The sequence below is a fragment of the Arvicanthis niloticus genome, chromosome 16 (genome assembly GCF_011762505.2).
Source record: "Arvicanthis niloticus isolate mArvNil1 chromosome 16, mArvNil1.pat.X, whole genome shotgun sequence".
In the NCBI taxonomy this organism is placed as follows: domain Eukaryota; kingdom Metazoa; phylum Chordata; class Mammalia; order Rodentia; family Muridae; genus Arvicanthis; species Arvicanthis niloticus.
The window spans coordinates 12974540-12991022 of record NC_047673.1 but is presented as its reverse complement, the minus strand read 5'-3'; the positions used below and the strand labels follow the sequence as shown (position 1 = coordinate 12991022).

General features: G+C 44.6%; 1 protein-coding gene and 1 non-coding gene across 3 annotated transcripts in view; one reads left to right on the top strand and one right to left on the bottom strand.

The window, feature by feature from the left end:
* The window catches only part of Mcph1 (microcephalin 1), a 202114-nt gene that overhangs the window by 182074 nt on the left and 3557 nt on the right, over positions 1-16483 (bottom strand). For both annotated transcript variants that reach the window (XM_076913876.1, XM_034520353.2), the window contains exon 3: positions 12230-12348. In XM_076913876.1, coding sequence (XP_076769991.1) covers positions 12230-12348 — 119 coding nt within the window. The remainder of the gene's footprint in view (positions 1-12229; positions 12349-16483) is intronic.
* On the top strand, positions 5537-5669 carry LOC117722094 (small nucleolar RNA SNORA17). Its single transcript, XR_004608496.1, has one exon. It is a non-coding gene; the product is annotated as a small nucleolar RNA SNORA17 (small nucleolar RNA).

Sequence of the window (16483 nt, the reverse complement as noted above, 5' to 3'; positions counted from 1 at the left end):
CTGGCTTGTACAGTGGTCTAAAGAGAAAGAACACTGTGAGCAAAGGATGCATATATGCTGTCTGTGGGAGCAGGGTACCCTGAGGGGGACTGGTTAAAAACCAATTCCCTGTGGCTGGAGAGATGGTTGGGTGTTAGTGTATTGCAGCTTCTGCAGAGGACCTGGATTACTCATATGGTCACTCATAACCATCTGTCATGTGACTATAGTTCAGGAGATGATGCATTGTCTGCTTCTGTGGGCATTGCATGTACATGCATACATGTAGTCACTCATACATGTAAGTAAAAATAAATGCACTTTAAAATAAGCACTAGATAATGTCCACAGTAGATCCAGCTGCGGGGTGGGGGTGGCTGAAAGGGATGACTACCTTTTACCCTGTGATAGTTATTATCAACTGACAACTCAACACCTAGGAGACAGGCCTCCAAGCATGTCTGTAAAGGACTGTCTAGATTAAGGTTAGAATATCTTTGACAAAGTGTCTTGAGTACACTAAAGGAGAAGTGGAGACCCAGCTTCAGCGTAGATGAGACACTCCCTGAGACAGGGATCCCGGACTGCACAGACAGGGGGAGCGGCTGAGCACCGTCACTGTTAGCACATGCACACTCACTGCTCCCTGCTCTTGATCGAGGATGGAACAAAACCAATTCTATTATCCTCCTGCTGCGGTGATGTGCCTGCCATGATGGACGATAACCTGGAACTGGGAGACCAATAAACATTTTCCTAAGTTGTTTGTGTGTGTGTGTGTGTGCATGTGCACGTGCACTTGTGCTTGCTTGTGTACATACATTCATACAATCAAGCAGTATTTGATTAGAAAAAGGAAGCAAATAAAAGGGACGACATGAGAGACCTTGCTAAGAAGCAGCTTCAGGCATTGCCACACTGTGTAGCTGCATTTATACAAACATACTCAGAACTGGAGAAGTATAAAGGGAGAAAGTGGATACACAGCTGCTGAGGCTTCAGACATGGAGGTGACAGCTCAAGGGCACAGGCTTCAATTCAAGGTACAAAACACTTTAAAACTGTACAACTCTTTGAGTATGTTTAAAAGCAGTAAATTATATAGTTTAACTGAGAGAATTGTATGGTATGTAAATTAGCACTTATGAGAGGTTGCTATGTATCCAGTCTTAATTGCTAAATTCAGATGATGGACAAATCCCAAGTGTGGGTGAAGGCATGGAACAAAAGAACACTCACACTGCTAGAGGAACATAAAACCATGCGGCCACCTTGTTTGGGTGATAAACCACGAGAAATGAAAACACAGAAAGGCACAAACACAAATCTCCATAACAACTTCATTCATAGTAACCAAAAATGGAAAACTGTTCACATTTCCAGCACTGGCCAAGGCACCGTGGTATGTACATGCAATGGATACTACTTGGCGAGACAAATGAAAGGAAACTATTACTGCATGAAATATAGAGAAATCTCTAAACTATCAATCAAGGGGAGGAAGCCAAACAGTCCATGTGAGAAGAGACCATCTGCCTGAAATCCTGCAGCAGGGAAACAAACTTCTGCCTAAAGAATCCAGATCACAGACTGCTCCAAGGCCGAGGGATGGGGAGAAGGAAGCTGACTGCAAAAGGGCAGGTGGTACTTGGGGCATATAAAACCCTGTTCTTTGACTTTGGTGGCTATGAGATAACATACCGATCAAAGGGAACATTTAGAGACAGTGTCTGGCATCATACCCCGGTTGTTTGGAACTAGCTATAAGGCCCAAGCTGGCCTTGAACTCTCAGTGATCCTCCTGTCTCAGTTTCCCAGATGCTAGTATTACAAACATGAACCATCATACTTTGTTTAAGCCACACTTTTACAAAGCTGCTTTTTAAGAAAGACCCATTATTTAAGCCTACAGAAGCCCACAGCTTCAGAATGGTCCTACCAGGAGAGCTGGGTGCACTGACTCACATTAATGACCCCAACACTGGAGAGACAGAGGTACAGAGACTACTGAAGGCCAGCCTGAGCTACAGTTAGATGGTGAGAGGAGAGAAGGTGGGAGCTAAAAGGAGAGAAAGAAAACAAACAAGTAAGCCCAGTTAGAATGGAAACAGGAGTTACATGTGTTTTATGTGCCTCTTTTCTAGACCACTTACAAGGTTAACAGAGTAGTTCTTACAAACTTGTTCTACTGAAGAGCAAAAGGAGATGGTTGGAACTTATCTGAACAGGAAAGCGACTGAACCTGAGGATCCGATTACCACACATAGAATATCCCAGTCACTATAAGCACAAGGTCAGCTAGCATGGACTGTCTGTACCAGTCCATGGTGTTTAAGCACGACCGCCTTCCTTCTGGTTTACAAAAGTTGATTAACTCACAGACTATCTGCCCAAGTTCATAAAATTACTAATCATCGTTTGTAGGGAGTACTTTGGGGAAAGCCTTGATTCATACTAGTTAGAGGTAGAGAAGACTCATTTTGTCCCACTTTTAGAACAAGCATTTCAACAATTCACTGATCAAGAGTGGCAGGATGCAAAGGCTCAGATCCGGAATCCCATTAGTCCCCACATGAAGGGAAACACGATGCCAGCAACATAAATCTAGGCAAGCGTCTTGCAAGTTCACAAAGGATAATAGGTAACAAGTTACTGATAAAAATCTCACACCAAGCTAGGCATGGTTATACACATTTCTAATCTCAGCACGTGGGAGGCAGAAGCAGGTGGATCTCCTTGAGTTCCAGGCCAAAATGGTCTACATAGTGAGTTCCGAGTCATCTCAGGCTACAAAGTGAGACCGTGTCTCAAAAGCAAAAACCAGGGCTAGAGATACAGATCAGTAGTTAAGGGCATGTATTATTTTTCCAGAGGACTGGAGTTCGACTCCCAGAACATATGCCAGGCAGGTCACGACCAGCTTCATGTCGTTGGACATGTCAAGGAGATCTGATGCTTCTGGCCTCCTTGGGTAACTCATGTCCACATATCCACACAGACATATAATTAACAACGATAAAACAAACCTCACTAATAACAGAAAGCCTCACATTTATCCAGCACTCCATAAAAATGATTAACAGAAAATGCTTCCTATTAGAGGTCTACAGTGCTTCAAAAATATGTAACATTAGTGCCATCTAGTGGCCACGGAGAAAAATGTTTCAAGGCAGCCCTGACAACAGACCCAGCTCTAGCCACTTCAGAGCCCAGGGAGGTGCCACTTGGACCTGTCACTTCCCATGTCCTCAGCTGGGCCAGCCTCATTATTCCGTCACCTCCATCAAACTGTTGCCCTTCACCCTCTAGAGCAGTCAGCGAGTCAGTCATCCATGCAGCAGTGTATCTTCTCCAACTCAGATGTATCCGTTAGGTATTGACGGGTTGAACAGGTAAGGACAGATGTCTGAAAATTCAGCTGGTTAGCACACGATCCCAATAGGTGTCCCCCTCGAGACACAAGGAAGGACTGTTTGAGGGGTCTCTTAACAAAAAAAATGCAGGCGTATCTGAACTGGGACCTGAGTTTTAGGCACTGAACTCCAGGTTGGATCCAGTAAGGGTCAGAACAAAACAGACTGGTTGCCTACCAGTCGCCATTCTTCCCCAGGCTGGCTGGCTCCAGAGCCTGAACTGTGGCAGGCAGGACACAGACTGTGCTCGCAGAATCCTGTTGGAGTAGACTGTGACTGAACTAGGCGCTAAAAGAGAACATGTAACTATACAAAGTCACTTGGGGAAAGGACAAAGTATTTGCTACTAAGTCTCCTGTCACCAAGTTGTTTTCATGCCTTCTATAAGCCTAACAATACCTACAGTACAGCCCCTCTTCTAAGATGACGGTCAGGATAAGTCAGGGTGCGCATACACTGGGGCACCGGGAAACTTTGAGAAGGGTAGCCACACAACTTGTTAGCATTCTGTCTAAACTCCACCCCACAGTTACCTGGCAACATGCAGGTAGGCCTGGCTCACTATAAAAGGGGCTGCTGGACCCTCCTCTCTCTCTTGCTCTTTTGATTTCTCTGTCCCTTGGCTCCTTCCCCCTTCCCCACTCTCCACATGCTCATGGCCGGCCTCTACTTCTCTTTCTCTCCCTCCCTCCTGTCTCTGTCTCTCTGCCTCTACTACCCTCTTAACTCCCCTCCCATACCCTGAATAAACTCTTCTATACTTTACCGGTGTGTGGCTGGTCCCTCAGGAGTAATATATGCCTCTGCATTGGCCTGCTGGGTATGGCCCCTTGCCCTATACCTCACCACACACACCTCCACAGAATATACTCTCTTTCTCTTTCTATAAACACATTACAACCAGTCTTAAAACAGTATACTTGCTGATCACGAGTGACCACTGCAGGTTTCTCATGGCACCATCACCTGCTTGCCAGCCAGCTGACCCAAGAATTACTCTTCCACAGGCCTAGGTCCTGTCTCTGCAGCAGTCTTAAAGCTTTCTTTAACAGGATGACAACAGCTAATAGATGCATTTCAATGCTTTTTGTGCTAGTCTTTTAAAATTTTAACTTTCTTCAGAAAACCCAAGAGATGAGAGCCAGGCTGATCTTTAATTATTCTGTCCTCAGATTTAAATTTTTCTGTTCTCTAAAAGAAAGGACATTTTCATCAGAGACTTACAGTCTGAAGCCTTGAGTTCCTGCACAATGGAAATCTGGTGACCCTAGATGCCACACACATGACCACTGCCAATGAATAACAGATGAGTGACCCTGAGCAGTTAGAGAAGAAGCCTTACCCTTTATTCATTTTTATTACTGTGGGGGTGGGCTCTGTGGGTATGCTCATTTCATGGTACACATATGTAAATCTGAGGACAATTTGTAAGGATCTGTGCTCTCCTGCCATCACATGGTTTTGGTAATGAAATTCAGGTCATCAGGCTTGGTGTCACACTATCTTTATAGGCTGAGCCATCTCAAAGGTTCACAATTTTCTTTATCTTTTATGCCACTTACTAAATCTATCAAAGCATGAAAATACCTTTATGGATTTCCATTATGTCCACATATAGGTTTACTTTTTAGACTTTTAGTTAAATAATACTACAACAATCTTAACATATTTGTACAAAAAGATATGTCCCATTTTTAAAATGTAATTTTATTTTTATTATATGTATTTATTTTGAGTGTATGAGTATACAGGTTCACCATGTGTGTACAGTACCCACAGAGGTAAAAAGAGGCCATTGACTCCCCGAATCTGGAGCTATGGATGGTTTTCAGCTACCATGTGGATGCTGGAAACTGAACCTGGGTCCTCTGTAAGAACAACATGTGCCCTTAACACTGAGCCATGGCTCCAGCCCTTGTCCCACTGTTATTCAATAAATATAAGGCAATCCTTTATATGGCAAGGGCTATGGCTTAGTTGACAGAATACTTACCTAGTATGTATAGAGCCCTTGATTGAACCCAGTACAGCATAAAGTGGGGTTATGGTGCAAGTCTTTAATCCTGAACTTGGGGGGTCATAACCTGTGCCCCAAGCTAAGTCTGGCCACTTGAACTCAATAAGCCAATCAAAAGTGCCAATTTTTTACTTCTAAAAACACTACAGCTATGGCTACTGTGTTGCATGTGCATCAGCAGGTGGCAGAGAGGAGGGGGCTATGTCTATGCTCAGTGTTCTGACCTGTGAACATTACTTGAGAAAAGCAAGCCTGAGATGACCATGAATCAGTCTGGTGCCAGGGACTGTGGGCTCTAGTAAGTCCAAGACTGAAGACCCTTGCAAAGATGACAGGCCTGGGTAAGGAACGAGTCTGAGATGACCATCAGTCCAGTGCCACACAGGCCTTGGGGAACAGAGCAAGCCAGAGCCGAACCCTGCCCAGCACCATAATGCACAAGCAGTGCATAGTGCTCCTGAGACTATTCCTGAGATGAGCCCAGACACTCAGAGACCCTGGCCACCACTAAGTGGAACAAGTAAGTGGTAGAGAAATGGAAGAGAAAGAGAAACAGAGGGATGTGGGCACAATGAAGAGGCAGAACTGGAGACTTGGGGGTAGTGAGGAACAGATTGATGTGAGTAGCCAGTGACACCACCTGAGACAATGGTGGGTGCCTGGTCTGTGTTGCCATCCGAGGCCACATCTGGGTCTTTGGCCCAGCAGCAGCAGGGGTCTGTTACCACCAATGGCCAGGTGGCCATCCAGTCCTGGACTCTCTGGAATATATTATGTCCCAGGGAAATGCAGAACTGGCCTCTCATTTTGTAGGAGTAGCAGGTGAGCTGGCCCTACCATTGTCTTCCATGTGGTAGCATGGATGAGGGAAGAACTCCTTCCCACTTTGCCCCTCACCACCTGAGACAAGTGGGAGACCTGGCCAGGGTCATATGAGCAGGAGAGCTGTTCCAGCCCCTCATTAGCTGCAGCACTCAGGAGAGTGGGCCCTGCACCTTGCCTGGCCAGTACAGTAGAGCTGACCCTGGTGTGTGTGTGTGTGTGTGTGTGAATGTGAACTGGCCCCAAGGGCATAAATGTGGAAGACCTGGCTCTGTCACTTCTGCAGTGTGGTAAAATGGGCAAGGAAGAGATGCCCCTTGTCAAATACGGCAGGCAAGAGAGCTGACCCCAAGAGTTGGCCCTGTCCCTACCTAGGCAGCACACCCCTGGATGCAGGGGTTGTGGGTGAGCAGGCAACAAAGACATTGTCTGCTGTGTGGTCACATCAGTGAGAAAGTTTCCACCCATCCTTTTGGCCCCCGCCCTGGTGGTGAGCTGGAAAGCTGGCCAACAGGGTCAATGAGAGCAGAAGTCCTGCACCTCATTTGGGCAGCACAGAAGACTTAGCCCTGGATGAAGGGGTTACAGGTGAGCCTGCCCCAAGGGCATGAGTGTGGGAGAGCCAGCCCTGCTTCTTGTCTGCTGGGCAGTGGTGTGGACAAGAAATGTACTCCTCCCCTCCTTGGCCCTGGTCATCTATGGCACGTGGGAGAGCCGGCCCTGGGGTCATGAGAATGGAGAATTGGCCTTGTCTCTCACCGGCTACAACTCTTGGGATATTGGGGCCTACACCTTACCAGGGCAGTGAGGTAGAGCTGGCCCTAGTGTTGTGGGAGTTGCTGGTAATGCTGGTGAGCCAGCCTGGAGGGATGAAAGTGGCAGAGCTGGTGGGCTGATCAGCTCAGACACCTCTCAGGCCCAGACCTAGGGCTCTGCATTGGCCCACCCTAACATCTACCTCATCAATGAGTGCGGCAGGGAGCGGTCCTACTGACCCCACTCTACAAGGCAGGACAACAGGGTATCCGAGGGGAGTCCCAGAGAGGTTCCAGTACTGATAGAATAGCAAAAGCCAGAGGCCTCGTACCAGACTAAGTTCTTGCAATGAATATTTGCAAGCAAAGTACAAACAACAGACTGTACTGTGGGACACACACTACAGCTTCCACAATGAGATTTGATTTATCTCTGCTGGGGGAAGTGGCAATGGTGGAGGGTGAGTATGAGAGGAGGGGGAGATGAGTGAGACTGCAGTACATAATGTGAAATTCATAAAGAACCAATACACAAACAAAAGGGAGACAAATTATCAGTGGGAAATATACCCACACACCCATCCCCTCCACAAACAAGTAAATAGTAATAAAAATTTCAAAAATTTAAAAGAAAGGTAAGGGTAATTGAGAGTCTGGATATAAGCCCATAATGTTAGCCAGTTTTCAACAATGGCTCCAAAACACAAATTTCTTCAAATAGTGGTGTTGGGCCAACAACCTTACAATATGCAAAAAAGCAAAGGTAGAACCCTCCCTTATCATACACAAGCACTCACTCAGAATAGACAGAGTAAACACACCATATAAATCAACAAGACCCTTAAAAGGAGCAGAGATATATCTTTTGCTCTGGATTAGGCAATGGTTTTTCAAAGGTGACATTTAAAGTGGAAGAAACAAAAGAAAAACAAACAAAAAGTTTCTATGTCAAAGAAACAGAACTAAAAAAGTGATGAGAAAATGCATAGAGAGAAAAACAAGATTTGCAATAACATGTATAAAACTCTTATCACCAGAACACATGAAGAATTTCTCAAGTGGGCTGCAGTATAGCCCTGTGGTTAGAGTGCTTGCCTGTCTTGTATAAGGTAGACTGAGGGCTGCCAGGGGCAGGAGGCAACAGGGAGTGAGGTGTAACTGCTAAGAGATAATGAAACCATTCATTATTCCAGTGAAAAATTATTTAAGCAGTTAATAATAAATAATAAAATATTTATATTTGTGATATATCTATATATAATAAATGAATATAGAAATTTAATAACAAAAAATTATTTAAGAAAAATACTGGCTGGGCAGTGGTGGCGCATGCCTTTGATCCCAGCACTTAGGAGGCAGAGGCAGGCGATTTCTGAGTTTGAGGCCAGCCTGGTCTACAGAGTGAGTTCCAGGACTACACAGAGAAACCCTGTCTCAAAAAAAAAAAAAAAAAAAAAAAAAAAAAAAAAAGAAAAATATTGAAGGAAACCCGGATCTTCAAAAATGAACGACATCAATAACAATAGCATCTGTGTCTATGTGTGTGAACCTGAGATGCTTTCTTACTATATTTAATATACAGGCAACTGTTCGATTAAAAAAAATGATACAATATGTTGTGAAGGTTTGGGTACATGTAGGTGTAATACATACAAACCCAACGTAAAGGTGAGGGGAATCAATCAGTAGACACATGAAATGACTACCGTTCAATGTTTTAGAGTTGAAAAGCCTTATTTTAAATATCTGAAGCCTGAAATTCCTTTCTTTTTTTTTCACTTTGAGATAGGGTTAACAAGAAAAGCAATACATGGATGCCCTAATACACAGGGTCTTATGCATTCCAGGCTGGCTGTATACTTCCTGTGCAGCCAAGGATGAACTTAACCTACTGGTCCTCCTGTAGGTGTGCATACACACACACACTTGGTTTATGTACTAGTCTACTCAGGGTTTCATGCAAACACTTCCACAACTAAGCTACTGTTGGGAGCCGACTTTTAGCAGAAAGCGGCTATCAGCTTTGCAACCATCTTGAGCCATATACCCTGACATGAGACTTGTATTACAATAGCCTACAACAGCTGAGCACACTCTGATAACATCTTCCTTTGGATACCCAGGACTTTCCTTGGGTGTGTGAGATTAAAGGTGTGTGACTTAAGAGTGACTTAGAGATCAGATTTAGAGACAAGACCTAAGGGCATGATTAAAGGTGTGACCTGAAGTCGTGGTTTAGAAGTGAGACATATAAAAGGCGAGAGGCAGACAGTAACAGATTACTTGACATTAGGTAGAAGACACTTGGCTCTAGGGAGAACAATTTGGAGTAACAGAGATTCAGACACTAGGAGTAGGAGTAGACATTAGACACTTGGAAGAGAACATAGGGAGTACAACTAGGAACTAGGAACTCAAGACTTGGGACTTGGACTAGGAAGACAGACTGAAGAATAAACGGGATTGAATCACACTCTGTCTGGTCTCCATTCTTCGAGTTCGTCTTCACTCTCTCTCTTGCTGAACCCTGACCCACAGACCAGAGCGGCAGCTTGGGCTGGGAAACAGTGGCCGCCAAGCGTGGAGTGGAGAGGGCCGCAACATTTTTTGGCGCCCGAACGTGGGCTAGTGCTGTTCTCAACAAGCTACATTTCCCAGTCCCTAGAACTGGACTTTTGATCATTTCAGATTTTCACATTTTAGATGTTCATCCAATAAATTGATGCAAATATCTCCAAATCTGGAAACACTTCTGGTTGCTAGCATTTTCAATATGAAATAATCATGTATGTGTGATGTTAGTTCACAGCACTAAAACTTCCACTTCCAGTCCCTCAGTAACACCACAGAGACCCCTCTTTATATCCTATTTAAAATGTTTTTATTCTTGGACAAGGTCCTACTTTGTAGCTTATGCTAGCCCAGAAGTCACAACAATTATCCTGCGTTAGCCTCCCAAGGATGGGATCACATGAGTCCCTCTTTGATTTGTATTTAACAACTGGAACACACCTGCTTCCCCTATTCTAGCTCCTTAACTAACTACCCAAGGTAGGAGAAGCTTGCGCAGTCAGTCTCTCTTTGGGACTAATAGTCTGACTAAGGACTCTGCATAGGACATTTCCTGAATCGTGCAACACAAAGAATTTGAGGCTAAAACTTCTATCCTACTCACACACGCCTGAAACCGTGAGCAGTGAAGATTCCACCCACACACGCCAGTAAGGACAGCTGATGAGCTCTCACGTCTTATACAACAGAGAAGCAGTGCTCCTGCAGAGAGCAGGCACGGGGTCTTCAGGACAAACACCCTTTGTGCATCTCTTCTACTTAGTTGTTCCTGACAGGCACCCCTTGTAACAGACCAGAGGAGTGAGGACAGCAACCTAACACACTGGGGAAGATGAGGAGTCCTAACAGGCCAGGAAAGGTGAAGAGAGCTCTTCCTTGAACACTGTGAGCTATTAAAAAACCATCAACTCAAGCAGGGAGTAAAAGCCCAAAGTTTATAGCTGATGGAGGCCTGGACTTATGACTGCTATCTCAAGTCAAGGCAGACCTGAAGGACTGAGCCCCTACCTTGTGGAGTAGGGAGTGCCATAACTGAGCCATCCTGCAGGTGCTAAGTGAGCCGGAGACTTTCCCAGTGAGGACAGGACCACACACGTCTGAGGTCAGAAATATTATGAATTCTGATAGTTCAACTGTGCTTTCCCAAATATAAATTCTTCATTCTTCAGTGCCCTACTCTACTCCAATTCCTTCTTAGCCTGACTTCCAGACCCAAGAGCAGTCAACTTCTTTATTTCTTTCTTTATTTCTCCTCCATCTGTTTACCAAGGCTCACTGCTGGTATGCAGCTTTAATTAACCCCCAGTACAGATGGCTCCCATACTGTAATTGCCAATCTCCCTCTGAATCTGTCTATCTACTTACCTGCCTGTCACCTCCACTGAGCACTGTATAAGGAAATCCCCGAAATGGGATTTGGTACATCTCAGTAGACAGTCCCAGCTCTGATGTGTACCATTCCAGCTACCACCCCAGGTCTCTAAAGCCTTCCCCATCTCCGCCAATGGCCAAACCATCTCTCTGGTTCTGAGTTCAGTTCCCAGTCTAGGTCAGACAATGAACAACAGCCCTCCTCAGCAAACCCAGGTGTACAGAAAATTATACATATATACACACATGACTTTTTTTAAGTCCTGAACTAGTCAGTCATCACTACATTGCTACCATCCTAGTCTGGTCTCAACATTCAACAGCTCCCCACCACTGTCAGCTTCCACCCTAATCTCAGTTGCCAGCACAATTCTGTTGTGGTAAATATTAATATTGGTTTAAGGTTTCTATTCCGCCTCTGATCATTTAGTTCCCATAAAAGACACAAAACTTGTATATTTATAATGAGCTTTAACAGCATTAGAGCTGGGCAGATACAACACTCTAAGCTCTCAGTACCTACTTACCTACCAGTAATACCAAGTTATAACTTGTCAGAGCCTGGGTTGCTCTGACTCCAGCTAGCAAGCCCTAGGCCTCATGGATAGTTCTCACTCCATGGTGTCTTCTTCTCTCTTCTCTCCGTTCCTCAGGCATCCTCTGCTCCTCAAGCATGCTCCTCATGGTCCTGCCTCAGACCTCAAGTCTCAGACCGAAGCCCCACCTACCTCGCTTCTGCCCAGATATAGGCTGTAAGCGTCTTTATTCAACCAGTAGTTTTTAAATTAAGGAAGAGAAGCTGGTAAACCTGAGGATTCACTCATAGTAGACCTACAGCATCAGCACAGAATTAGCGTTACAATATATAGCAACAGACCCAACCTCAACACAAGTCTACTTCACCCCAAGAGTTTCCACACTATGTTCCCTGACCTACTGACCTTAACTCCCATCTAAGTTTCCCTTCGATGGATGGATTGTGTCCTCAAAATCCACAAATTTATATTCCTAACAACCCAAACCTCAAAGTGACTGCATTTGGAGACAGGATATTAAAGAAGTGACATGACCTTTTAAGTGGAAATGAGGACAAAGACAAAAAGGGAATGTCAAGAGAACATAGGAAGAAGATAGCCATGTTCAGGCCAACAATGTCTCCAAACAAACAACCCTCAGACACCCGAGACATTCAACTTCCATGGCTGTGAGAAAGTAAGTTCCTGCATAGCAAGTCTATGGCGCATTGTTAACAGCAACAGGCGCTAACCATACACAGTGCTGGCTCCATGGAGACTACTTACTTTTCAACCCATAGGACAGACACCAGCCTTGCCCCAGTCTTCTGGGCTTTGTCCCAGGTGCTCTGATATCCATCTTTGAAGATCACATGGGTCACTTGCTTGTTCAAAGTTTTTGAAATCTGTAGACAAAATAAAGAAACCAAAATACTCATTGCTATTTACCCATAATTTCTTAAATAAAGTGATTAACCCAAAAATGTGCCTGTCCAAAGGAAAGACAGGGACAAAAAATGGAACAGAGACTGAATGAAGGGTCATCTGAGGATCACTCCATGTAGGGATACATCCTATCTGCTGACACCAAACTCTGTTGCTGACACTGTTGCTGTTGCCAAGAAGTGCTTGCTGACGAGAACCTGGTGTGGCTGCTCCCTGGGAGGTTCTGCCAGCATCTGACCAATGCAGATGTGATGCTCACAGCCAACCATTAGGCTGAGCTCCAGGCTGGTGGAAGGACTGGAGGAGCTGAGGATTGCAACCCCGTAGGAAAAATAATGCAGCTGGCTGGACCACCCAGTGTTCCCAGGGACTAGACCACCAACCAAGGAGTGTACATGGAGGGACCCATGACTCCAGATACATACGTAGCAGAAGATGGTCTTGTCTGACATCAATGGGAGGGGAGGCCCTTGGTCCTGTGGAGGTTTGATGCCCCAGCACAGGGGAATGCTGGAGCGGTGGGGCAGGAGTGGGTGGGTGGGGGAGCATCCTCACAGAGGCAAAGGGGAGGTGGGAGAGGGCAGATGAGATAAAGGGGTTGTAAAGGGGTAACCAAAAAGGTGGATATCATTTGAGATGTAAATGACAAGAATGATTATTAGAAGAAGAAGAAGGAAGTGGAGGAGGAGGTGGAGGAAGAAGAGAAAGAGGAGGAAGAAGAGAAAGAAGAGGAGGAGGAGGAGGAAGAGGAAGAAGGAGGAGGAAGAGGAAAAGGAAGAGGAAAAGGAAGAAGGAGGAGACGAGGAAGAAGGAAGAAGAGGAGGAGGAAGAGGAAAAAGAAGGAAAAGAAGAAAAAGAAGAAGACCATTCAAAATCCATCAAAATGAAATGATCAAAAAACCCTTACCCCAGAATTTTACTTCCTGAAATACACCAGAAAATTACTGTGGTGAATGTGGAAAGATGCTTGAAAAATCAACACGCTCACTTTTGCATAGTGTGGTGGTACACAACTTTAATCCCAGCACCCAGTCCTCAAGAAGCAGGAACAGGAGGATCTCTATGAGTTTGAGGCCAGCCTGGTCTACATGGAGAGTTCCAGGACAGCCAGAACTACATAGTGAGACCATGTTTCAACCTCTCCCTACAAAAATACACCTGCTGTAGTTAGAATGAGGATTAGCATTCATGTAACCCTTACCCCATAAAGCTTCCACTCCAGTCACTTCCGCTCCCCACAATAAAGCTTCCACACATAGAACAGAGTCGGAATCCTTTGAGTACAAAGGGAAAAAGAGAGAGCAAACCAGGAGGAGCCCCCTGAGGATAATGGGCAGGAAAAGAAGAATGGACAGGAGGAGCTACCACCTAATAATGCACTGGGCTTTATGCTCAGAACCATAAAAACCAGATAAAATTGTAAATAACTATAATCCTAGTGTTTTGATGGTAACAGGACCATATATTCAAGGCTATCTTCTTTATACAGTCAGCTCTAGACCAGCTTGAGTACATGAGACCCTGTCTCAATAGGTAAATAAGTAAATATCCCTCTACATTAAAGAGATACAATTTAATTCAGAGGAAAGAAACATCAAAGAAATACATATTTAATTAAAGTTAAAAACAGTACTTTGAGATGACTAGCTATTTATGTGAGGTAGTGGTTTGAATAGGTTTGGCCCTCATAGACTCCTGTATTTGAATACAGGCTTGGGCCACAGGGAATGGCACTATTAGGAGGTGTGGCCATATTGGAGGAGGTGTAGCCTTGTTAGAGGAAGTGTGTCACTGTGGGGGCAGGGCTTTGAGGTCTCATATATATGGTCATGTTTGGCCAGTGTGATCCAGACACTCCTCCTAGCTGCCAACGGATCAAGATATAGAACTGTTGGCTCCTCCAGCACCAGCACCAAGTCTGTCTGTATGATGCTTCCCACCATATTGATAATGGACTAAACCTCTGAAACTGAAAGCCAGCTCCAATTAAATGCTTGTCTTTATAACAGTTGCCTTAGTTATGGTGTCTCTTCACAGCACTGAAACCCTAACTAAGACATGTGATAAGATCAGATATTTCAAAAGGGTCAAAACTTAAAGGGTTACTACAAATTTTAAAATGTTAAAAAAAAAAAAATCCATAGAAATAATAGGTAGCCAGGTAGAGAAAAGAAAATCTCCCCAACAATAGAGCACACAGAAAACTGTTAACAGGGAAAGACAGGACCATAAAAAACAGAGATCATGGAGCCAAATTACGGTGTTAAAACATATACAAATTGGGGAGATGAGGCAGAAATTATAAAAGAAATGATCAAGGAAATCTTTCTCAACTCAAAGACATGCACTCTGCATCAGAAGAACCCTCCAGGGGCACAGCTCAAGTGTGAACAGTGGGTGCTATACCAGTCACACATCCTAGTCCCGGTTACAGTCACTGTGATGAAGCAAAAGTCACTTGGGGAGGAAAGGGTTTATTTGTCTCATGCTTCCTCATCACTGAAGGAAGAAGTCAGGACAGAAACACAAACAGCAGGAACCTGAGGGCAGGAGCTGATGCAGAGGACATGGAGGGGTCCTACTTAAGGCTTGCTCTTCAGTTTTTGCTCAGCCTGCTTTCTTACAGAACCCAGGACCAGCAGCTTGGTTTAGCACCACCCACAATGGACTGAGCTATCCCCTATCAATCACTAATTAAGAAAACACTTTATGGCTTGCTAAAACCCATCTTACAGAAGCATTTTCTAATTGAGGCTGTCTTCTGATGACTGTAGCATGTCAAGCTGACATAAAACTAGCCAGCACATACGCCATCATGGAATATCAGGAGCAAATGTTCAAAGGGTGAAGATGAGGAAAAACTGGAGATAAGACAAACTTCAGGCAAAGAGAAATACCTAGATCAGACACTACCAAAGCAATCTGATGTCAGAAAATAATTTAGAAGCTGGGCCATGACGGCACAAGTCTGTAATCGTAGCGCTCCAAGACATTGAGGTACGAGGATCATCACAATGAGGTTGAGGACAGTTACAGGGTGAGACTTTTGTGTCAAAAAGGTAATGAAGACATTCCTTCGATGAGAGTACATGCTAACATGCTAACATGCTAACATTTTACAAGCAGCTAAAATATTAATCAAGTACATTTACACAGCCATGTCAAAAATATGTTTTGGGAGACTGTGGAGACGGTTCAGTCAGTGAGGTGAGGTTTTGTAAGCATTAACATCCTCAGTTTGGTTTTCTGTGTAAAAAGTCAGGAATGGTAGTGTGTGCTTATAATCCCAGCACTGGGGAGGCGTGAATCTATGGTCTCAAGCATACTAGGCAGATGTTCTATTATTGAATTTTGTACCTATGTCTCTAATCTTTTATTTATTTATTTATTTATTTATTTAAAATTGTAATACAGGATCGAGATAAAGTACCCTTCAGTTTGGTAATCTGCCTCATTCTCCCAAGTAGCTGGAACACTGTCCTGTACTGCTAGGCCCGGCTCAGTGTGTGCAGATAGGGTTTTCCACTCTCTGGAGGTTCAGACATCTATTGGGGATCTTGAAATTTATCCTCCCTGGAAAGTACTACATACTAGAAATACGAAAACAATTAAAAACAAAGCATCCAGGGTCTGGTGATGTCTCAGCAGGTAAAAGAAAGCACTCGCACCATGAAGCCCAGTGAGCAAGTGTGTCCCCCAGGCCCAGCATGGCAGGAGATGGCCTCAGGTTGTCTTCTGACCTCTACATACATTCCACAATGCTCTGACTCTCCACCCAAGGTTTTAAACTGCCTTTCAAAAACAGAAGAGACCAGGAAGTTGGTTTAGTGACAGCGTACTTGCCTGGATGTGAGGCCAAGAATTATATCTTTGCAGGAAAAGGGGATAAAGCAAAGGGCACTGGCCTCTCAGGTTTCACTGCAGGTTTCAAAGCCCCATAGAGCAGCGGTTTCAGACATGCACAGGTGTTACTCTTGTAAACTGTTTTTCTCAAGACACCAGAAAGAGCCTAGCTGAGCACCTGGGGACATTCTCCCCGGGGCTTTCATCAACGTTACCAAACAGTAAGCAGCAGCTCGAAATGTCTTTCAGGAA